Source organism: Nelusetta ayraudi, unplaced genomic scaffold (assembly GCF_046127955.1).
Source record: "Nelusetta ayraudi isolate G7.1 ecotype Tasmania unplaced genomic scaffold, CSIRO-AGI_Nayr_v1 ptg000082l, whole genome shotgun sequence".
NCBI classification, from domain to species: Eukaryota; Metazoa; Chordata; class Actinopteri; order Tetraodontiformes; family Monacanthidae; genus Nelusetta; species Nelusetta ayraudi.
Window position 1 is genome coordinate 268,607 of NW_027466132.1, and position 23,894 is coordinate 292,500.

Genomic DNA, 23,894 nt, shown 5'->3' on the forward strand with positions numbered 1-23,894 from the left:
CGTGGGGAGTGTCATATTCAGGCCCTGCTGGCACAGCCTGGGGACCAGAGCTGGCACAGCACACGGGGGAGATATACAGTGTGCGGGGAGTCACCGAGAGCTTGCCGATGATAATTTATCCTCGTCAGACTCATTTGGGGAAAAAAATGAAAAGTTTTGATTTGATTTTAATTTTGATGGTTTCGGTTCCCGGTGGCACATTTATCTCGATATGTCGTTGAGAACTGCATTGAAGCAGAGCAGAAGGATGTGGGTGTGATCATCTTTTCTTTTTTTTTTTTTTTTTTCTTGGTCCTGCCTTGTTCGTGTAGATGTAGTACATAAGTAACATAAGTATATAAGTGGTGGGGACAGTTAAACCAAGTCGGACTGCAGCCAGTTTTAAGTCCCTGACGTGTTATTTTGGTTTCCTCGTGTCAAAAATGAAGGAAAGTTGATGAGCTCAGACAAAATCGGTGTGCAGCACTGCCGAACCTATCGCAGTTTTTATTTGCACATAATGTAATATTTGAATTTCAATTTTTTTTGTTTATATACAATCAATATCACACTGTTGCTTTTATCTTTAGCTGTCATTGTACTGTAAACTTTTGATACATCATTATTTTTCATACATACGTGCTAGGATATGTTAGCCAGGGCAAAATGTCACTTCTCTTTCTTGCTTCAATAAGTCTTAAAAAAAAAAAAGAATAGAATAGCATAGAATTAAGTTCCACATTAATCCAATAGGAGTCGCTAGACCAACATTAACCACTTCGAGTGTCCCATTTGCAAGAGTGTATCTTTAGGAACCAGATATTCCAGCGGTTATGTGATAAGACATATAAATCCTGGGGAATCACTGGAATTATTGGGCAGGCTGAAGAAGTTAAACAAACTCCCTTTATTGCTGTAACGTCAGCGAGTTTTACTTTATTTCCCAGACGGGGCCTCCCCTGCCCCCCAACCCCGCTGCTGCAGCAGAACCTCGCCTGCGCTGTGCAGCCCTGTGATTGACACATTCTGGCGGAATGAATTAAAACCTCGAGCCGTGACAGAGCCCCAAAAATAGCAGGAAGCTGTCGCTGACCTGCAGCTTCTAGTGCCACATGTCAGCAAGCTTAAAGAACTTGGCAGGACACTGGGCACAAAGGAAGCATGTGCAGGTGTTTGCGCCTTTCTCTATATGCATGTTTGTGTGTGTGTGTGTGTGTGTGTGTGTGAGCGAAAGTCGCATGGGCGTTAAGACACGATGTGTTTAAGGACACCTGCGGATTTGAGTGAAAGATTTGAATCCTGCAGGTGGTCTCCGTGACTCGAGGTGACGTTGGGCTTGAACTGATTCCGAGTGGTTTAATTAAACCGGGACCACTGTGGGGCTCGAAGGCGGCAGCAGATGGATCTATTTTTTTTTAGCCAGCTGTTCCTGGTGGAGGGTGACACGGGGTGGGGGTCCCGGGCCCCAAGACGTTTAGTTGCGTAGGACCGCAGCTCTCGCTGCCAAGTCACAAACCTTCTGGTTCTTGCCAAGCGGGAGGGGGGGGAGATGGGTGGGCGAGAGAAAATGTTATTTAGCTGGCTGGTATTTATAGATATGTGAGGAACTTGTGCTCGGGCCGGGCCGAGGTGCTGACGACGTAAAATGAGAGGACGCTTCCAGAAGTCGAGTGTCAGGGCACACAGATAAAAATACCCGGTGAAAGATGGGTCTGGTCATTAGTGGCACAGTCTGGCATGTGACATGGCAGCATTTCAGAGGTGATTTATGGTTATTACTACAGCTAACCTATACCTCTCCCTTTCCCCAAGCCCGGCCCTTCCTATCCTGAATTGGTTTGCAAAGTGGAAGAGTGCGTTTGGGTTTATTTCAGGGAGCGCACGGTGGGGAGGTAGGTCAGTCTGAGACTCCTCCCAAGTGTCAGCGTGGGATTTAGTTCATCAGCATCAAGTCAAAAATGTGTTTGCAAAGACCATCAAAAAAAAAAAAAAAGAAATATTGAAATTGGGGCCGAATCAAGAAGCACTTTGAGTGACTTCCTGCTGAAGGCGCTAGTACTGTGCTACATAAACTGACCGACTCTGACTGCAACTGCAGGCCACTGGCTTGCACGCTGGTAGTGGCGGGAGATCTCTTTCCTAATTGCCGCTGCGAGCTGCCACAGCGCGCAACAAAGGAAACATTTAACACATCGTAAATTCCTGTAATGTCCTGCAGAGGAGCCGCCGCTCAGGTTACGACTTTTTTTCACTGACTCTGTATGAATGTCCCACGGGATGGGAGCGGTAAACGCAGCGCTCCAGATAAAGACTGTTAATTTTGTTCTTTTTTCTTTTTATCTCTCGCTTGTGTTTTGGCCCTGACATATCAGTCTAGGTCAGTGCCTCTTCCTCAGGTAACATAATTAGGAAACATTGCTAGTCTTTGAAATTCCAATTCATGTTTTCCCCCCCAAAAATAATATGAAACTGTTTGGGGGTAACTGGCACCATTCATGACACAAATAAGAAACATCAGGGATGTTTTACTGTTTCATTTGAGGCAGTACAAGCAGAGATTTGGACTCTTACTCAACTCACAGCAGGAAGAAAAGTTGGGCAGCCGAATGCTGTTAATACACAAAAGTATGACTCTTCCCTTTAAAATGTCAGCAGAGAAGTGCTGCTTACTAAAAATTTTCCCCCCGCTCTTTCGTCCCTCCGGGGGCAAAATTATGGAGCTTATGCCTCAGCCAGTTAGCTGGCGGTTGTGTGTGTGTGTGTGTGTGTGTGTGTGTGTGTGTGTGTGTGTGTGTGTGTGTGTGTGTGTGTGTGTGTGTGTGTGTGAGAGAGAGAGAGAGAGAGAAGCTGAGGGAAGAGACAGAAAGATGGAGAAAGTGATTTCGTCCCACTCGTCCTCCGCAGAGACTCCTCTGGTGTGAAAGCGTGATATGATGTTACATGTACGTGTTGCATTGCATTGTGCGTGCATGCATATGTGTGCATTTGTGTGCGCATGCCTGTGCGTTCGTGTTTTTCGAGGGATATCACTCTTGCAAAATTGGTTTACCATCAGCCGTGCTGTGCCTTGGATCTCGTTTGGCCTCGGCCTCTTCCAGCCTGCTCCACCTCACGACAGCTCAGAGCTGCTCCCTGGGGAGGCTACTGTGGCCAGATCCAGAATATTTGGCTTTATGTGGATCGCGTGTTTTACGATTATGGACACAATACTGAGTGAGGTCAATTATTATTGGCCTCTATTGAAGGAATATATATTTTATCAAACAATATCAGACCTTTGATTGATTCTGTCTGAGCTTCTTACGCAATGGGCCTCAGTTTTTAAGTCACATTGTCTTTTTCTTCAACTACTTTGCCTTTTTTTTAAACTTTCTTTTTCATTTTAATAATGCTAAGCATTAATAGTTCTTTATACGATTGTGTAATATTTTTGTATATTTTCACAACCCTGTTCATATGATGTGTCTAGTTGTTGTGGTCATCTGGCTGCTGACTGCGCATGAACGGAAAGAACTGCAGTGGAAGAAAAAAAAACGCACTGAAACTCCTCCCACTGAAGCTACATGAAGCACGAAGTAGGACTCTGAACCCTGAGCACTGCTGCTGGTGAGTCATTGTTGATCTAGAATAAGGACCAAAATCTCAAAAAGAGACATTACCACAAAGTTCAAATAGAAATATCTTTTTTATTTATTTTCTATTTTCATAGCACTAGACGTGAACACTGGCTGAGGGAGGCAGTCCCTGTGAAAGTGAAAGTAATTTTATCATCTGTGAGAAACAACAAGACAAACCAGAATGGCTGCTGTGGGATCTGAGTCTGAAGACGACTACAAGTGCCCAGTGTGCTTTGACATATTTCAAGACCCTGTTATCCTGCCATGTGGTCACAGCTTTTGTGACAATTGTATTCGGGAGTACTGGAGACAGACCTCACAACGGGCGTGCCCAGTCTGTCGGACAATGTCCCCGACAGCCCATCCACCTCGGAACCTGGCCCTGAGGAACCTGTCTGATAGCTTGAGAACGGCTCAGAGTCATAATGATTCAACAGAAATGTGCAGTGTCCACAGTGAGAAACTCAAGCTCTTCTGCGAGGATGACCAGCAACTCATCTGTGTGATCTGCCGGGATTCTAAATACCACAAGACTCACAGCTGTGTCCCCGCCAATGAGGCAGCGGAGACCAAGAGGGTGAGCAAGTTTGTATTTTCTTGAGCAAAGTGGATGAAATTTCGGCCAGATGTGTAATCTTGGATTTGTGAATATTTTTAGTCCCAACTCAAGGTTCAACTGATGAGCTTAAGAAATAAACTGGGCTCGTTTAAAAGTGAAAAAAACAAGTTGAATGGAATGGCCACCCACATCAAGGCAAGTCATACACAGTGAAGCTGCAAAGGGCAAAAAGGCAGCATGTTTTCTACATGTTTACCTACATTTAAAATGTGCTTCTGTTCAGGTTAAGAGTACGCAGACAGAGAAAACCATTCAGGAGGAGTTTCAGAAGCTCTACCGTTTCCTGCGGGCCGAGGAGACTGCAAGAATCGATGCTGTGCGAAAGGAAGAAGCTCAAAAGAGCAAATCAATTAAGGACAACATTGCAAAGCTGGAGTCGGACATCTCTGCTCTCACGCAGAAAATCACAAATGTGGAGAAGGAGATGAGAGTCAAGGGCGTTCCATTTATGCAGGTACTTCATGATTACTTATGTTATAACATACATATAAAATTTCAGAGTTTATGAAGCAATAATTTGTTTTTCTGTTTTGGATTCACTCAACAGAAAGTGAAAGACACCATAAAGCTGTAAGTTGTAACAATGTTATAATCTCCTGGTTAGATTAAACTTGTGAAACCCCACAAAATGACATATATTGTGTCGAGAAAGCAATTGCAATCTGTGCAAAGGGAGCATACCAGTATATATGGTAATAGATGTCAGGTGAAGAGGGCTCCGTTTGCGGTATTATGCGGCGCTTCCGCGGCCAGGTTCTGGCCTACGCACGCACGACACGGAGAAGTAGAGGGAGTTGTCTGAACAGGAGGGCTGCAGCTTGTGCGTGATATTTGTAGGCGCTTCCGCCTCTGGGGCAAAACAGGCGTTCATTGCGCGTTAAAAAAATGAATGCTGTTAACAGGAGTTTGAGTTAATGCCTTAATAAAGCGTTCACTTCGACAGCCCTACAGCATATATATATACATATATATATATATACATATACATGGGCGGCCACGGTATATATATATATATATATATATATATATACGTCACGCCCCTGCACGCATGTGTGTGTGTGTGTGTGATCATTTCTTACTGTGTGTGTTATTCTGAGGCTGCTCTGTACTCATTCAGATCCCAGTGCGACTTAACTGAACCAGAAACTCCAAGAGATGCCCTCATCAATGAGGCCAAACACATTGGCAACCTGTTGTTCACAGTCTGGACGAAGATGGAAAACTTTATGGAATATGGTGAGAAAGATAATGTGTCTGTCATGCCACATTTTGAACGTATTGGCAAATACCTGGTATAAAATGCTGAAATGGACCTTAAATCATCTATAACTTTTGTCTCCAGTTCGAGTATCTCTGGGCCCAAACACTGGCAGCAAACTCATGACACTATCTGACATAATCAGGGGACAACGGACTGAAAACAGACTGGGTCGAAATGAAGTACTTGTCCCTGAAGGCCTGAAATCTGGGAAACACTTCTGGGATGTGGCATTGGTAGGTTACTGGGCTCTCGGTGTGGCTGAGGAATCCAACAATTCTTCAACCAGGAGGAATGTCTGGGGTATCCACAGACAGTATCACCACGAGTGGATGCATGAACTTACTCCAGAGCAAGGTGAAGACGGCGGCAATGCTTTCGAAGAACAATCATGTCCCAAAAGAGTCAGAGTCATGCTGGATTACAACCAGGGAACAATCTCATTCTTTGATCTAGATCAGAAAACAGTAGTGCATACCATCAAGCACACTTTCAGAAAAACTGTTTTTCCGTATTTTAAAGACAGAAATCCTTTTTTTTTTTAAATATTTTTTCCAGACGTCTTAGACGGTTTGAATAACTTTTGCAATAGTGTGATATGTATTTAGGTAGCCTTAAGCACTACTCGTAGTTGGAGGGTGGCATTTCAAGTGCAATGTTCAAATACAATTTTAAAAATGTTCAATTCATTTATGAATGACTTTGCGTGTATATGCTCGACACTACTGATAATGTACATCATATTCAATACACTTAAGCCTCTGAACACTTCTTTGTATTCATACATAATTGCAAATGAATAAACAAATAATAAGATTGACGCTTCATTTCAGTTTTCATTGGAAATCACGTTCGCTGCTAAATCGCCCTCTGACTTGGACTTATTGCACAGGGATGAATCACAATGAGATTATGCCTCACTTTCACCAGGGTTCTCAGCCAGTTAGCTGGTGGTCGAGTGTGTGTGTGTGTGTGTGTGTGTGTGTGTGTGTGTGTGTGTGTGTGTGTGTGTGTGTGTGTGAGAAAGAGAGAGAGAGAGAGAGAGAGAGAGAGAGAGAGAGAGAGCAGCTGAGGGAAGAGACAGAAAGATGGAGGAAGTGATTTCATCCCACTCGTCCTCCGCAGAGACTTCTCTCTGGTGTGAAAGCGTGATATGATGTTGCATGTTCGTGTTTGTGCGTGCATGCATATGTGTGCATTTGTGTGCGCATGCCCGTGCGTCCGTGTTTTTCAAGGGATATCGCTCTTGCAATTTTTTTTTTAAACTTTCTTTTTCATTTTAATAATGCTAAGCATTAATAATCCTTTATACGACCAGTTAGTTACATTTTCACAACCCTGTTCATATGACGTGTCTAGTTGTTGCGGTCATCTGGCTGCTGACTGCGCATGAAAGGAAAGAACTGCAGTGGAAGAAAAAAAAACGCACTGAAACTCCTCCCACTGAAGCTACCGTGAAGCACGAAGTAGGACTCTGAACCCTGAGCACTGCTGCTGGTGAGTCATTGTTGATCTAGAATAAGAGACATTACCACAGTGTTAAAATACAAATATCAAATATATTTTTTTATTTATTTTCTATTTTCATAGCGCTAGACGTGAACACTGGCTAAGAGAGAGACTCCCTGTGAAAGTGAAAGTAATTTTATCGTCTGTGAGAAACAACAAGACAAACCAGAATGGCTGCTGTGGGATCTGTTTCTGAGGAGGACTGCACGTGTCCAGTGTGCTTTGACGTATTTCAAGACCCTGTTATCCTGCCATGTGGTCACAGCTTTTGTGGCAATTGTATTCGGGAGTGCTGGAGACAGACCTCACAGCGGGCGTGCCCAGTCTGTCGGGAAATATCCCCGACAGCCCATCCACCTCGGAACCTGGCCCTGAGGAACCTCACTGATAGCTTGAGAACGGCTCAGAGTCATAATGATTCAACAGAAATGTGCAGTGTCCACAGTGAGAAACTCAAGCTCTTCTGCGAGGATGACCAGCAACTCATCTGTGTGATCTGCCGGGATTCTAAATACCACAAGACTCACAACTGTGTCCCCGCCAATGAGGCAGCGGAGACCAAGAGGGTGAGCAAGTTTGTGTTTTCTTGAGCAAAGTGGATGAAATTTCGGCCAGATGTGTAATCTTGGATTTGTAAATATTTTTAGTCCCAACTCAAGGTTCAACTGATGAGCTTAAAAAGCAAACTTGGCACGTTTAAAAGTGAAAAAACCAAGGTGGATTTAATGGCCACCCACATCAAGGTGAGTGATGCCCACTGAGACTGCAAAAGGCAAAAAGGCTGAATGATTTCTTCATGTTTACCTTCATCCAAAATGTGCTTCTCTTCAGCGTCAGACTGACCGAACGGAGAAAACCATTCAGGAGGAGTTTCAGAAGCTCTACCGTTTCCTGCGGGCCGAGGAGACTGCAAGAATCGATGCTGTGCGAAAAGAACAGGCTCAAAAGAGCAAATTATTGAAGAAAAATATTGCAAAGCTGGAGTCGGACATCTCTGCTCTCACGCAGAAAATCACGAATGTGGAGAAGGAGATGAGAGTCAAGGACGTTCTATTTATGCAGGTACGTCATGATCACTTGTGCTCTAATTTGTGACATTCCTAAGGTTATGAATCACTAATTTGTCCTTTTTTTTTCTATTTCGTATTTACGCAACAGAAGGTGAAAGACACCATAAAGCTGTAAGTAGCCTCATTTCAAAGCACAGGTGAAAGTTAATCATTGAAAGCAGGAATATAACAGTGTTCTAATCTCATGGTTTAGATTAAACCTCGGTGAAAAGTCCACATCAATGTGGATTTTGTTCTATATGTGTGTGTGTCTGGGCATATATACACGGCTGGTTTGTACTCATTCAGATCCCAGTGCGACTTAACTGAACCAGAAACTCCAAGAGATGCCCTCATCAGTGAGGCCAAACACATCAGCAACCTGCGGTACATAGTCTGGATGAAGATGAAGAACTTTGTTGAATTTGAATATGGTAATTTTGCTGTTGTTTCTGTCATTCCACTTTTAAAACATATTCCTAAATACCTGATATACAGTGACAAATCATCTCTAACTTTTGTCCCCAGTTCCAGTGACTCTGAATCCAAACACTAGTGGCGAACTGCTGACAATATCAGAAATGATGACTCGTTCGTCAACCCTTGGCAACAGTAACCTGCTTCCTGAGAACCCAGAGAGGTTAAATGCAGTTCTTGGTTATCAAGGCTTCAGTTCTGGGAAACACTTCTGGGATGTTGAAGTGGAAGGTTTCTGGGCTCTTGGTGTGGCTGTGAAATCCAGTGAGTGTTCATACAGTAAAAATGCCTGGGGGATCTTAATCTGCCCTTGCCACAAGCGCATGAATGATTTCTATCCAAAGATTGGTAGAGATTGTAGCAACGTTATAATGGAGTATTCATTTCCCAAAAGAGTCAGAGTCCTGCTGGATTACAACCAGGGAACACTCACATTCGTTGATCTAGATAATAAAACAACAATACATACCATTAAAGACACTTTCAGAGGAACTTTGTTTCCGTATTTTGAAGAAAACGTAAAAATTCTTCCAGCAAAAATTGTGATTAACGTCGTTCAGTAGTACAGAGGACTTGTTACCACATTTATGGCCATTGTTCTAACAGTGAGCTGGGTCCCAACAACATTTTTGGGGTGCCACTGCTCATGCGTTCTCTTTATTCTTTGGTTGATCCTTGTCTATATTAATGCATCCTGATTCACGTGGCACATTTGGTTGATTTTGCTGTTGCAATGAGTATGAATGGTGTCATTTGGAAGGTTTTGAATTATATTGTCACGCGTGTAACAGAAGTATACTGACACTTTAGTGGAATCTTTCAAACCAAACAGTTTGTATCTGAAACATCATTTCCTCTTGTTCATCTTTTTGACTGAAAATTTGTAGCAATAACAATTTTGCTGAAGTATCTTTTGAGAGTATCACTTCAAATCTTCTCTGTTCTTTCTCAGTTTATCAATGACTTTTCCTGTATGTGCTTGATAATAGTGGTAATATACAGCATGTTCGATTCACTTAAGCCTCTGACCAATTCTTTGTCTTCACATGTGACTGCAAATAAATAACGCAATCAAAAGATTGATGCTTTATTTTAGTCTCCATTGGAAGTCACACTTGCGGCTGTCACCCTCTGACTCGGACCTATTGCCCAGGCATGAAATACAATGAGGCTGTGCCTAACTTTCTCCAGGGTTCTGCCATCCCCTCCCTCTGTCTGTGAACTGCCGACATGCTCACACTCATGAGTCTGAATTGCTGCACTGATACCAAATCTTGGTGGTATTACAGCTGGAATGCCTGCTATGTTTTTTCAACTAATGAAAGAACGGGGGAACGCAAACAGAGGGGCCAAATTAGAAGAGGAAAGAAGACTGAAGGAATAGAATGGACAGAGGCAGAAGAAGAAGAGGGAACAAGAGGGGTGAAATGGTCGTATAGGCGTGTCTGTTGCTGTCAGCAGGTGAATGTGTCTGAGTTCATTTTTTTCAGAGCTCATGGTGTTGCTGATTGAGTCACATGCACTCCAGCATTGCTGCGACTATCCCCAACCCATCTGCAAACTACGGTTTAATTGTTGTGGTTAAACTCGGTCCAGGACTGCCTCATGATTTAGTAGCTTTGCCAAGAATGAACCATAGGCCTTTTGCACCCCGACCCATCACCACTGTTTCTGATGAGTGAGTGGTAAGACATTTGGCCATATTGCAAACAAGAATTTTTTCATAAAACATGGGAAATAATCAGACATCATCAACATTTTTTGGACAGCAGTTAGATGGAGAAAGTAAATAGATAGATGGATGGATTGCCTCAATGGTAGAGGGGATTCCTGCCTCTGTTCAGTCCACCCACATTCCTTGTATTTGGGAACAGTATGATGAACCGATGCCGCGTGGACAAACTCAAGAAATGGCAAGACACTTCCTGAATCCTTGTCATCGTCACTTTCAGTTCACATCAATCCATGTATCAGATGGGCCCCAAACTGAGTACACAGGCAGAGTTGTGTAAAAAGTTGAAGCCCTGACTTGAACCCTTTGAGCGGATGGGTTGGATATTAGATATTCTATTGCTGAGCGCATTTTTAACATTTAAAAGGCGGAGTGTGGGACCCTGAGGAAAGATGGCATGTGCCATGATGGACGTCTCCACCAAGCAGAGACTTGATGCAACTTCTGCCACACAAACCCCCTTGTTGGCAGTGGAACGTGCCGATTGCCAGAAAGCTCAAAGTGGCCAATTTCATAATGATTCATAGAAGGAGCTACTCCAGAGTTGCACTGAAGCAAACCAATGATGTCAGCTGCATTGTTCATAGAGGGTAGGGGGCGTGTGACATGACTGTGATCTGTCATGTGTTTTTGTGTGTAACATTGCTTAGATGTCAACCCAAAAATGACGACATGCGTCAGATGTTATTTTAGGGAAAGTCCCATTTCTCTTCTCATTTTCTGATACAAACACAATAATCAGGGGAGGGGGCATTTCAAAGTGTTGAACATTTTTAGCATTCTCCAAAATCTGCATGAATAACATTCACCTTCAACGTCCTCAAAAGGGTATTTTATGTAAACACACATGGGCCTGGTTTAGTGCGTGCCTTGTTACAGGTGTTCATTAATCACCAATACAACAGAAAGGCTTTGACAGTATTTGCAAAGAAGAGCCCAAAAAGGCAGTTCACTTGCCCGCTGATCAGAGATGGAGCCAAAACAGTGAGCAGGCCTAATTGAAACGAATGCAAGCCAGGCGACAACACGAGTGCAGACGAGATGTGCTGGTGGCTGACGGTCCGGAGGCGGAGCACACGAGAGACAGAGACAGAGGCTTCCGACGAGCAGCCGCTTCGTGTGCGAATGTGTGTCGCGGTGTCGTGGAAAGATCTGGCAATACAGATGAGGAGCGGCGAGTTACGTAATGGCGAAAAACCGAGCACGGAGTGCAATTGGGCAGCAATCAGGGGTGAGCGCGTACGAGCAACGCCGCAGTTAGCATCCAAATTAGTGCCACGTACACAACGTGTAGGTATGGGGGCACATGCACGGAAACACAAGTGCACTTTTATGTGGTAGGTTTTTTTTCCCCTTCTTTTTGTTTCCATCTGCTCCTTGTTTTCAGGTCCCCCCTTTTGGTCACTTTTTCACTGGTGCCATTGGTCTGGATATCTTCAAGGAGCGCAACTCAGCATTCTCCCCACTTCCACTTTACTCTCGAAGGGCTTTATTGTTTTGTTTGGCATCTATGTTGCCGTTGGAGGCAATCATTGGAAGTATTTGAGCAGCACGTGTCCTCGGCAATCACAATCACGAAATCCCTACTGGTCACACACATCCTGGAACACTTACACACTGAGACACACACACACACACACACACACACACACAACAGGCCTGATTGCTACTTGCTCTGGTCTGCGTAACGTTATGGATGCAGATTGAACGTGTCAGTCGGGGACCTCACAGGAGGATGCTGGAGCGAGTAGGAAGCAAAAGGAAGGAAGGATGGAGGACGCAGGAAGGAACTGAAGGAAGGAAAAAGGGAAGCTGGCGTCAAAGTGATGGATGGTCTGCAAGGCTACACGAGTAGCACGGCGTTGGAGCTGGAGGATGGAGTTGACAGCTGAACCTGCCCTTGATCCCCCCCCTCCTCAAAATATCTGTTATTACTGGGACACACACACACACACACACACACACGCACACACACACTGGCCAACCAAGATGGTCAAGTGCTACAATAAAGTGCCGTCTAGTGTTCACCCCAATTCCCCTGTGAGTAGATCAATACTCACTCAGCATCATGTTACCACTAATGTCTTTGTGTGTTCTTTAACCAGGCAGCGTGTGTGTGTGTGTGCACGCGTGTGTGTATGTGTGCGTTTGTGTGTGAGTGATAATCATCATTAAATGTCAATGAAGCTGGCACAAAGAGTTACACTGTGTCAGTAAGTCCCAAAGACCTGACACACAGCGCCCCCTAAAGATGTTTGATAGAAACTGCAAGTCGGCCTTTTGACTCTTTGACAGTCCGACCTTGCGAAGCTCCCTACCCAGTGTGTGTGTGTGTGTGTGTGTGTGTTCGTGTCACCACATTTCATTCATTGAAATATCCTCTTTAAGCCCCACAGTTGATATTTTGGGGCAGCAGAGCGGAGATGATGTCCAGGATGTTGAGGTGCATCACCTGGGAGAACTAACATTGACCAAACAAAACGTCGCCTGATCCTCTCTCATCTCTCCATCCCGATCAATCTCTGCCTCTACCCCCTCCTCCCCCCCCCCCTCCTCTAATGCACTCTTTCATGTCCTCTCCTGTTCCCCGCCCTTCTCCCTGCCACTCTGGCTCCTTCACCCCGATGTCTCATGGACCCTTTGTAAGCCCCTCTGCATTTTTTGAGGGGGTAGTAATGCGATCCCACCGTTGGCCCCCCAGGGTGGTCCACTCCTCTCATTCACAGAACCGACCTCTGCTGCTGAATGGTGCCGTGGCCGTGAGGAGAGGCTTGGAGAGAAGCCGAGATAATGGACAGCCATTGAAACCATCCTCGCCTTCGCAGGGAAGATCGACGTACCGAACACCTCATGCCAGGGTGCGTTCGTGTCCTACCGGCTGGTTGACCTTCCAAAGCTGTTTTATTTATTTTAAAAACACAAGTTAGCAGTCACTGTTAAAATCACACAGTTGTGCACAGACACGTGCACACCTTTTACATACCGCTGTGGTGCCCCAGACGGCCATGAACATAGCTGATGCCCCTAGGGATCTTGGGTAACTCACTCCCCTCTATCTGCCAACTGCTGTGTCACAACGAGGCTCACGTTACCCAGCAACAAGCATGCACCCACACCCACACACACACACACACACACACACACACACACACACACACAGGCACTTACACACGCTTGTTACACACTAACCCCAAAACACACATTTTTTTTCTTATTTTAGGCACACAGAGCATTTATCTGATTTAATATTTCCCTCCTATATTAAAGTTATTATCGTAAATATTTTCTTTTAGATACACTAATTATTATATTTTGACCTTTCCGTCCATTTCATCCCCACTTGTTACCTCATTGGAGCTCAAGACTGTCTTAACCAAGTGTGTGTGTGTGTGTGTGTTGTGTTTTGGGGGTTGTTGTCATTGGCTGCAGGGCTGAGTTTCTGCTCCAGCTTGGCTATGAGCTACAAACCTCAGAGCCGTTCCACTTCTCTCTCAACCCCTCTCTCTCTCTCTCTCTCTCTCTCTCTCTCTCTCTCTCTCTTTCTGTCTTTCTCTCTCTCTCTCTCTTTCTCTCACTCTCTCTCTCTCTCTCTGTCTCTCTCTCTCTCTCTCTCTCACACACACACACACACACACACACAGTGGTTTGTCTAAGTATATGGAGGGAATGCTGTGGTCACACCTGGGAATGCTCTTTTTTTAGCCAACCTGACTCTCCCTCCATCATCCCTCCTCTCGCCTTCTTCCCTTTTACGAGGTGGAAAGGAACAAATTGCATTATGTTGCAATTCATTATTTTTATTTCCTAAACTTGCTTCAAGTCAGTCGTTTACACAATATACCAGATATTATGGCTTACATTTTGAGATGGGTTTTTTTGGGTCATTATTTACATCTGTGCAACTCTTAGATGGACCATTTAATATATACAGGATTCTTTGGATGCCTGATTTGCCTCTGCTGATAGTTTTAAACTTTCTGGATGACTTAATCAGAAGTCCTATCATGAGTTTAAGGGATGAGTACTAGCATTTGCACCAGTCAGCCAGAAAAATACCCGACAGGATAGGAGGAAATTAACACACACACATACACACACACGCAGCACTGTCATAATGTGCAGGTTCAGCTGTCTGGCGGCGTAAAGTTTTAATTCTGATTTGATTAGAATTGAAGTAGTTTTAAGGCAGAGTTAATGGCTTTGGAGCGGCTCTAATCCCGCTTTAATGAAGCCCTCGGTGAGCTCATCGCCTCTTTCATCATCCCGGGGCGGCTCCAGCCCACCGTGATCCAAGCGGCAAAATTAATCAGCCACTTAATGATAAGCGAGCGAGACGCGTGTGCGTACACGCGCGGCAGGTTTTCGTCCACGTCCGTGTTTTCCGAACCTAAAGCACTCAAACGCAACGTCGGCCCTTCTCGGCCGCGCGCCACTCCTCGCTGCGCTCACTCGGGGTGCTCGCTGCAGCTCCACATCCCTATGTAACCGGAGCCAGCCACCCTCCCCTGTCAAAAATAAAAATCATTTGTCCGCTGCACGAGTGTGTCTATTAAAAATGCATGGTGGAGGGAGCTGGGAGGCCGCCGGGGGGGAAAGCCGATCCTCGGCCTTCCGGAAGGGCATCGGAGTTCCAAGGTGGACAAATGGCATCTGGAGGGAAAGAATGAGCTGGAGAGGGAGGAAGGAGGTTGATGCTGAATTGAATGGGGCGAGAGCAGAGTGCGTGTGGGAGGGGCCGTGGCTCCGCGGGTCATGAGCGTCTATTTGTGAGGTGTCCGGCATTGAAGATGTCCCAAATAAACTCTGTGATCCCAGAGAGTGCGTGGAGTGGATGCCTCTCCACCCAAAATCTATCCTAAAGTTCATTTGCTTGTCTTCAACTGAAATGGGAGGGCCAGCTGTTGGTGGCCGCCCAACCTGAATCCCGCTGGGGAGTCACAAATTACTCTTCCAAATACATGAAATATTTTCATTGGATTTTTTGTTTTGTTTTGTTTAGTTTAGTTTTTTTTTTTGAGAAAATCCAAATAGTTAAATCTGGTTTTGTGCCTTTTCTGGCAGGTATGTCAGCTCCGGTCCACAAAATGTGTGTTATTGTTAATTTTGTTTTTTCATGGCTTTTGGCAAATCAACCCTGTCTTCTGGAGCAACATCATCTCCTTCTTCTTGACCTTCAGTGGTGGCCACAGCCAATCATCTTTCTTCATTGAATCCAAATACGCGCCTGTGTCCTTCATCTGCACATATTGGCACATTCTAACTTCAATAGAAGTGATTTCTGAGTTTCATGCGGACTTTCACTCTCTCTGCATTTCTGTGTCTGTGAAGATTCCACGGTGTAAAACTTTTGGCCTTGACTTCTCTTAGTCTTAGTTAATTAAGAGGGTGGTCTGACTACATTTTCTCTGTTAATACCGTTCATGCACTTTTCAATATTGGGATTTTTTTTTCACCTCCCAAAAACATCATTTATTTTTCAACTCCCCTCTTCCCCTCCGACGGCTCTCGCTGTTTTCTTTTCTTGATCCCGTCCATCTGCTTCCTATAAGGCCGCCGCGGTCTGATCTGGATCGCAGACACCTCCACTGCTGGGGGGTTTCTGGAGTCGCACTCGGATCCACATTTGACCAAAATAGTTCCCCACTCCCCCCTTTCCATTCTTTTTTCTCTCTCTCTTTTTTTTTTTTTTTAACGAAATAGCTCTATAATAACAGTAAAGGAACTGTCCCGGCCCTGTTCCAGTAGGGTGGTCAGATCTGGACCCACTTAAACCTGGCTGCTGGGACCCCCTAAATTTCCTTCACACCCAACTTGAGGAAGACCCCCAGATTAGAGGAATATTTGCCGGCTGCACCCAACCACCCCCCTCACCCCCACCCTCCGCCTCCTGCCCACCCCAAGATTATAATTGAGCCCATGTGCTGTCGGCGGCTGGCGGGGTATTCCCCTCGTGATGCAGTGTGGGTAATAACAGCACGTTGTTTGCACAGCCACAAGGGAGGGCAGAGTTTTTTTTTTTTTTTTGGGACAAATCTGTTTTGCCTCTTCTTCTTCTTCTTCTTCTTCTTCTTCTTCTTCTTCTTCTTCTTCTTCTTCTTCTTCTTCTTCTTGGGGTTTAACCACAAACCTCTTGGAACAGTTGTTTGGAATTAATAGAAGACGGTGACTTTTTCTTGGTCTTTTTTTTCCTTTCGCTTCAAATCGTGGCCAACTTTCCACGGGAGAGGGAGGCCTAATTGAGACCAAATAAACAAAGTCACCTGGGAGCCATTCTGGACACATGTTCTGCGGTTCGCATGCACACTTAGCACCGCAGTTTGATAAGTGTGATAACTATAGCAGGTGTTTGTGTGAATCAGTCAGTCACATCCTGCAGCTTTTTTTTTTTTTTTTGGATGAAACATAAACACGTGCGCACACACACACACACACACACACACACACACACACACACACACACACACACAAATCTAGGATTAGCCTCAGCCTTTCATAAACCCAGCCAGTCAACAGTGGGGTCCTGTGTTCTGCTCCCCTCTGCAGTGACCCATCCTCGGTCCCGCAGCCTCTCTCTGACTTTTCACGGCGCTCCGCTCCAACCGGGGGAATGAATGGCCACTTGTTAAATAAACCCCGCCAAAGCTGCTGAGGCATCAAAGTTGTCGGCGCACTATTATTCCAAGTGGTAATTACGATGAAAGCTGTGGGGTGGACGGACGGACGGACGGACGGACGGCGGGCGCTGATTCCTGCGCCGCTCAGCTGACCGCTCTGCGGTGAAACCGTGGAGGCGGGCTTTGATTCATGTCTTTCTAATTGCAATGGACCTGAATCTCCCAATGTCAACATGCGGGTAACTCTTGTGCACACACAGAACGCAAGGCTTTTGTGCGTGCAGCCAGAGAGCACTCCATGCAGGTAATTGTGGCCACCTGGGAAAACATAATTTAGTCAGTCACCCCTTCCCTCTGCTAACACAGCTCTTGCAGCGTGTGTATGTGTGTTCGAGTGACCTCCTCTGCCCTTTGCATGCTCTCCGCTCCCAAATTGCGTTTGACTATCAACACTCCCTAAGCCCTAAACTGCCCAATTACACTGCTATATTATGGGAGCTTTGCAGTTTAGCTCAGTGAGACAGAGGGAAAAGGGCCAGAAGTCGATCAGGCATCCTCGGTTTTTCCCCCAAATACTCCACATGCAAGCTGAGAATGCTGCTGTAAATAAAATAACCTTTGCCAGTTTGGGGGGGAAAAAATTTGGCGGCCAGGAGGTGATGCCAGAGATTTTAATTGCCGTAATTTAATCACTTGAGGTCCTGCAGCCTCCGCGTTTAGCTTGAATTCCTTCACAGTCTGCTGCAGGCCAATGACTTTAAGCTACATAAATCTGTGCGTGCAGCCGTGCGCTTCAAGGCCCGAGACACAAACATCCCTTGGAATTTATTTAGGTTTCAAGATTAAATTTATTGGTTTCTTTTGGTTTAGATTGTTTTTCCTTTAAAGAAAACAACAACAACAACAACAAAAAACACTTCAGTAGCTCAGACAGAGATAGGCAGAGTCAGTAACTCAAAGCAACAACGAAAGTTAAGAGAATGCAAAAAAAAAATGAAAAAAAAAAAAAAAAAAAAGAAAAATAGGGGAAATGCCTGACTACATTGATTCATTATGAATTATTTTCTTGGAAATTTCATTGATAATTTTAATGCAATTTTAAGAGTAAATGACATTTCTAATGTGAAGAAGCTTATCAGTCACCACTGTCAGAGTCAGCAAAAAGGTAATACAGTATATCATAACCCTAAATCATCAGAACCTGGCTGCTCGGTTTGGCTCCGCTCCCGTTCAACTCTCTCTTCTGTACTTTTCATCTTCAGGCGTCCTCTGCTGCCCTCTATTGACTTGAGCGAGGTGACTGCAGGCTCATGAAGGGTATGTGTTCAGGTCACACTACTAAGAAATGTTTTGTTTTGGGGTTTTTTGGCGGGGGGGGGGGGGGGGGGGGATTGTTGTTGTTGTTTTTGTTTAGTTTTTTTTTTTTGAACAAAGCTACACATCCATTGATTTGTGAAAATGAGTTGAAAGACTTTTTTCAGACTGCGTCAAATAATCCACGTATCCAGACATGTTTGTCCAAACAAAGTATTTAAATAAATAAAAATCCTGGCTTTAGATGAAAACATAGTCGTGTGCGCTGGATTGCACATGCGCGACGATCCCTTCAGACAACTACTCCCCGAAACTTTTTTTTGTGTTTTTAACATTGTCCACAAGGTGGCAGTCTAGAAACACTGAATGGCAGACAGAGACTTGAGGAGTGTTTGTGGAAAGAAAAGGCCCGAGGTGCTTTGTGTACTGTACACAGTGATGCAACTCTTTGGAATGTGGCGTTGCTCTCTGTTCAGTCCTAGATGAGGTAGAGATTAGATAATAACAGACAAATATATATACAACAGAAACAATATACGCAGCATATATATATATAGAAAACCGGCCCTGCAGTCCAAAATCCAATATTTATGCAGAGAGTGAGATATGTTGGACTGCAGTGCATAAACCATGGCAGCCTCCGTGCCATGGCGCTGCTCTTTAAGCCCCTGATAAACAGTCAATCTCGGCGAGGCGAGGGAACTACGGGGGCAGATGAGATCAGCTTGAACACGTGACTCCTCCCCCCCCTCTCCCCACAGCCCGTTCGTCCACAGCTCAAGCCTTTGGGCAGGCGTCCAACAAAACAATTAGCAAGTATGGGAATCCCGGCCCTGCTCTCATGAAGACCCCATCTCTCTCTCTCTCTCCCTCTCTCTCACTCTCTCTCTCTCTCCGCAGCTGGCCCCAGGAGAGAGGCGGCCCCCAGTTTATTTTCTCCACGGTGGTCCCTTTGAGGTGGTGGCGAGGCCCCTGCCATGCCGCCACTGATGTATGAGGTGAGGGGGTCCGCGCAGAGACGTCAGCCGCTCCACAGCGCACAGCACGGCCCTGCTGTTGGTACCTCGTCACACTGCACTGCAGCATGCGAGGTGAGACCCAACACCACCGCCACAACTAGTATAAACGTTATCTTCCAATGAAGGACGGAGCAATATGGTGCAAAGACCGCATCATGTTGTTCATTTGTAAACGGCAAAATTGGATTTTGCACAATTTAAAGACAAATCGCAAAAATATTAACTTTACGTGTTTTTTGGAATTGTTTTCTTGAAAATACAACACATTATTTGTGCTTAATAATGTTATAAATTACTGAAAGATTTTGTTTTCTAAATTACTGAAATAAGTGTTCGAACCAACATAAAGAATAAATGAAGCGAAAACAAAATTAAAATTGTATTTTAAAGGATGGATTTTTTTTTGAATTTCCAAAACCGAATGTACTTTATTATTTTATTTGATTCAAAATTGATTGTCACTTTCAGAATATCTACACCAACTATGACCTGGAAATATTAAGTATTCTGTTGCCTTACTGATTTTAATTGTTTTATTAAAGTGCGGCCTGTATGTGTGGTCGTATGAAGGGCTAGAAAAATAGAAAAACTGAGCCTGAATTTGTGTGACCAAAAATGATTAAAATAATAATAATAATAATAATAATAATAATAATAATTGCATATGGGGACGTTCCATTTACGGAATCATTCTTTACCTCAGCGCCGATAAACCAATGGGATTTAGAGGACAGAAAAATGGGGCGAGGGGAAGAAGGGATGGGGTGTCAGATTACATAAATAACTGTCTGTGCGGTGTAAACACAGCGGTCACAACCCGGCCGAATTAAAACAACCTGTCTGGGCGAGACTCGACCTCAGGCTTTGCAACATACAATATCCGAAGTTTGTGCGACGCAGACCTGCGCACCTCTGATTGACCAATCACTGAATAGACCATCCAATCAGCGCACACGTCTGGGCAGGCTATTAAACAATTAATAGCAAACAAATAAACAAACAAACAAACAAACAAAAAGATGTCACAAGGTTTTCATGACGCGTTGCCCCGCAGTGACACTGAAAACACCTGATAATATTGATTATCAAAGTCCTAAAAAAAAAAATTAAAATAATAATCACATGACTGGCCAAATAATTCGCCCATAATCTTAATTTGTGTTGTTTTGAGTACTTCGCTGCTAATTGTTTAGTGTAGGCCAAAGTTTGTTTGTGCACTGACAACATGTCCACCGCTATCTCTTGACAAACAACACACTTATCTGCGTCGTCGGTGCTTCGTCCGCGCTCAGGTTCTCCTCTTTTTTTTCTTTTTTTTTTTGAAGGAGCGGCGGTGATAAGGGAGGTGACCGGGTCACAGCGCATGCAGTGGCCCACACGCGGCGGGAACACAACCGAGGCAAAGGACGATGCCAAATAACACACACGGTGTAAAAGTGATACAAATATATATTTTATAGGCCTACATTTACAAGGACAAAAAAAAATAATTGAGACAAGGGACATTTGTTTGCATTCTTCCATCACAATGACAACATGGGTACAAAACAACGCATCAGCATGTATGAAGAAGAAAGAAAAAAAAAAGGTCTAAAGAACATTTGATTATCTTTGAACCAGCAAAGACAAGCACAGGCGACAGAATGCATTTAAATAAAAAAACATATCACTCTCTCTGTACGGGAACGCGGGAGGGAGCGCGCACCAGGTTGTGCTGCTGCACTTCCTCCGTTATTCCCACTCAATAGTCTGCGGAGATGAGTCGTGCATTTCAGTTCACAACATTTTTCTCTTTCGCGAGGGGGGGGAGAAAAAAAAAGGTATAAAATATCATTCCTTTTTTGTTAGAAAAAAACCAAAACAAAACAAAACAAAAAGAGAAAGAGGAAACGACGTCCCCCGTCAGGACGCAGTGGTTCCGCATAGCCTCGTTGTGTTCAGCATCTCTTTCAGCTCGTTCTCCGGCTTCCCTGCCACCATGAAGGGCCACGTCTGCGGAGGAGAATCACGTTAGCAAGTGGAACCTGTCAATCACTACAAACAGTGCTGCAACGTGATGACCACCTGCAAATATCTGTGGCCGCGCTGTTGACGCACGCAGCTGCCGGACGCTTGACAACACAACACAACACAACACTACAAACTTCGAAACTCCGGACTGTTGCGTTTTTGTTGCTGCGTGATCGTCGATATATTGCACGTTTAATGAACAGAACCCGACGAGCAGAAATGCTTGCGCATCTTCCGTGCAATTTGCCACGATTTGCTTTGCAGTTTGCAGGAAAGAAGTGAGCATGCAAACAAAACAAACCGACGGGAGTTGGCGCTGCTGCGCACCTGCTTGCCTGGCAGTCACCCTCGTCTGTCGCCGTTATACTGACGAGGCACCAGTGCGTAAAAATCGTTTACAACCCCCCCTCTTCTCCCCCCCTCCACCATCACAAACACTGTACTCTGCGAGTATCGTCCGCGCGACTTCTTACCAGGTTGACCGGGTGGATAAATCCGTTCTCGTACTTGTCGTTGGAGAGAATCTGGCGGAGGTGCGCGATGTAGCTGGAGGCCAGGCGCAGCGTGTCCAGCTTGGAGAGCTTGGTGTCCGCCGGCACCCAGGGCAGGGTGGTCTTCAGCCGCGAGAAGGCTTTGGACAGCACGCGCATGCGGGCTCTCTCCCGCGCGTTGGCCGCGTTCCTCTGCACGTGCTTGCCCTCCTGCTGCTGCGTCGCCGCGCCCTTATTGGCGGACGCCTTCCTGGACGCGGTCTTCCGCCTCTTGGCCGGCGCGTCGCCCGCGCCCTCGCAGTTGGAGCTCTCCCCGGTGCTCTCGTTGGACTCTTTGCCCGAGGAGCCGAACTTGAGGATGCCGTCCAGGAGCTCGTCGTCCACGTCGCTGAGGGAGCCGGTGGACATGGTGAAGCGTCTGCGTGCCGGTGGTGATCAACACATGGGAGAGCGTGCAGGGTGGGTGAGTGAGCGGGTGGGTGGGCGGGAGGGTGGACAGATGCGTTGGAAGGACGCGCCTCCGAGATGCGTTCATGAACTTTTTAACTTGTGCGTGGAGACGTGAGAGTTTTTATCTTGCTTCGGCCGGAGAGGCGTTTCCTCGTGCTGGGTGGAGACACCGATGCTGCTTCCCAAAGGCTTCCAGGAGCCCAAGGGACCCCGGATAAGGGGGGGGGGGCTGACATAGAGGCACAATAAAGATTAGCTGACTTTGGACTATTACAACATGTTTGGTTTGAAATGATCAATCTGTTTCCAAGCCAGACAGGCTTGTCATTGTTGTTGTAAGGTACTCTTGGAAGTTGTAGTTTCTAAGGCTGTTTTCCTTTGAACGCATTCTTTGTAGAAAAGCATACAGCAGTATGACAGGCAAATATAAATATTACATCATATGATATAGGAGAGAGGAGTGTTTGGACAGTGTGTAGAAAAAACTTACAGTGAACAATTTGGATTTAAAGGAATAGAAAACGTGTTTGTTTGTAGTGATATAATGTCAGCATTAAGAAATAATTTGTGTTTCGCGAATTATAATTGTGTTTATGTTCACTCTTGTAAGGAGGTGCGGATGTGCTCGGGTTTGATGATTTTACTCTGACATCACTGGCAGTAGAAGGAGGAAACAGAGATCAACATTATCATTGTTTGTAATAATAACATTGTGACCTTTAGGTCGTACCAAAGGTTGCACGTTGGTCCTTCAGTGTCATTGGAGTGGTTGCACTTTAATGCCATGTTGGACTTTCATGTTCACCTTTTTTGCTTGCGAGCTGTTTAATTAATTTCATACTCTTGCAAAGCAACATGAGGCGCGATACTTTTCAAATACGTTTTTAAAAACAAACCTCAATTAATAATTTAACTCAGTCTTTGAAACTTCACCCTAAAACGAACTTCTGCGATCGCTTGTACACACATGCAACAACATCTCTGCAAATCTCGTCTCCCGTTTAATGGGATAAAAATGGAGGAGGGAGGGGTCGGGGGGTGAGGGGGGGTTGTCACATCTCAAATGGCAAACTGGCGCCTCGGCCCCCTCTGAAGTAATGGATATCCGGCACCCACAATCCCCTGTTTGGCCTTCCACATCATTCCACACCGATGCTCCGTGCGCAGGTCCACTCAGGGCCGAGTCCAAACAAGCAGGCTCTCCGGAGATCACCGACGCTAGTTCGCTTGCCCCCGGGGGGCCGGGCCGAGGCCCTGGTGCTGGTGCTGATGCACCTCCGGGTCACTTTCATTCGTCCGCGTAAACTGTTTATTTGATTTTGCTAATGAGGAAATGGATGATGGTGCTCGCGCGCAAACACGAGCCGACAGAACGGCGCATTTGTCTGCGGGTGAACCCGGCGCCTCACTCCCCCACTGCCCCCACCGCTACACCCCCGGTCACAGCTGAGGCGTGCGCTAAGGATGAGAGGTGTGTCTCTTGAGAGCTGACCTTTGACCTCGTCGCTTCCGGTGTCACAGCGCGCTAAGCGGAGGCACCGCCGCCCTCCGGAGCTGACGCAGCACCAGAAACGGGGCTCCGCGTTTGGGGTGTTTGTGGCGTTCGGGGGTTTGGGGAGGGGGGGGGCTGCAGGAAAGCAGGACAAAAAAAACTTGCAAGAAAAATATTGAGAGTGTGAACTGAGGGAGGGGAGAACTGAAAAATGAATAAAAAGGTGAGGGGACGAGGGAGGGGGTTGAGAGTTGAGAGAAAGGA

The 23,894-nt window shown here is 45.5% G+C and overlaps 3 protein-coding genes across 4 annotated transcripts; 2 read left to right on the forward strand and 1 right to left on the reverse strand.

Moving 5' to 3' along the window:
• Positions 1-3,438: 3,438 nt before the first annotated feature.
• On the forward strand, positions 3,439-6,775 carry LOC142900369 (E3 ubiquitin-protein ligase TRIM35-like). 2 transcript variants are annotated; one of them, XM_076044633.1, is made up of 7 exons: positions 3,439-3,585; positions 3,689-4,173; positions 4,255-4,350; positions 4,439-4,669; positions 4,763-4,785; positions 5,333-5,451; positions 5,558-6,727. In XM_076044633.1, exons 2-7 carry the CDS (start codon positions 3,778-3,780, stop codon positions 6,016-6,018), a joined length of 1,326 nt encoding a protein of 441 aa, XP_075900748.1. In that variant the 5' UTR covers positions 3,439-3,585; positions 3,689-3,777; the 3' UTR covers positions 6,019-6,727. The 2 variants fall into 2 exon arrangements, 1 of the variants encoding a protein (XP_075900748.1); XR_012928885.1 differs by lacking the exon at positions 4,763-4,785 and having other exon boundaries at positions 5,558-6,775.
• On the forward strand, positions 6,562-9,588 carry LOC142900361 (zinc-binding protein A33-like). The gene is made up of 8 exons (XM_076044618.1): positions 6,562-6,611; positions 6,923-6,970; positions 7,419-7,548; positions 7,630-7,725; positions 7,814-8,044; positions 8,141-8,163; positions 8,341-8,465; positions 8,560-9,588. Exons 1-8 carry the CDS (start codon positions 6,562-6,564, stop codon positions 9,069-9,071), a joined length of 1,215 nt encoding a protein of 404 aa, XP_075900733.1. The 3' UTR covers positions 9,072-9,588.
• An 11,030-nt stretch (positions 9,589-20,618) lies between these two features.
• On the reverse strand, positions 20,619-22,224 carry tcf21 (transcription factor 21). Its single transcript, XM_076044680.1, has 2 exons — positions 21,671-22,224; positions 20,619-21,179 (listed from the first exon to the last, which is right to left on the reverse strand). Exons 1-2 carry the CDS (start codon positions 22,094-22,096, stop codon positions 21,090-21,092), a joined length of 516 nt encoding a protein of 171 aa, XP_075900795.1. The 5' UTR covers positions 22,097-22,224; the 3' UTR covers positions 20,619-21,089.
• Positions 22,225-23,894: the final 1,670 nt, after the last annotated feature.

Bases quoted from the DNA above. Each gene is read 5' to 3' on its own strand.
- LOC142900369 (XM_076044633.1), top strand. From the start codon at position 3,778: ATGGCTGCTGTGGGATCTGAGTCTGAAGACGACTACAAGTGCCCAGTG. The intron at 4,670-4,762 runs GTACTTCATGAT...TTCACTCAACAG, and splicing joins AGGGCGTTCCATTTATGCAG to AAAGTGAAAGACACCATAAA. The intron at 4,786-5,332 runs GTAAGTTGTAAC...GTACTCATTCAG, and splicing joins GTGAAAGACACCATAAAGCT to ATCCCAGTGCGACTTAACTG.
- LOC142900361 (XM_076044618.1), top strand. From the start codon at position 6,562: ATGGAGGAAGTGATTTCATCCCACTCGTCCTCCGCAGAGACTTCTCTC. The intron at 7,549-7,629 runs GTGAGCAAGTTT...AAATATTTTTAG, and splicing joins AGGCAGCGGAGACCAAGAGG to TCCCAACTCAAGGTTCAACT. The intron at 7,726-7,813 runs GTGAGTGATGCC...GCTTCTCTTCAG, and splicing joins TAATGGCCACCCACATCAAG to CGTCAGACTGACCGAACGGA.
- tcf21 (XM_076044680.1), bottom strand. From the start codon at position 22,096: ATGTCCACCGGCTCCCTCAGCGACGTGGACGACGAGCTCCTGGACGGC. The intron at 21,180-21,670 runs GTAAGAAGTCGC...TCTCCTCCGCAG, and splicing joins TTATCCACCCGGTCAACCTG to ACGTGGCCCTTCATGGTGGC.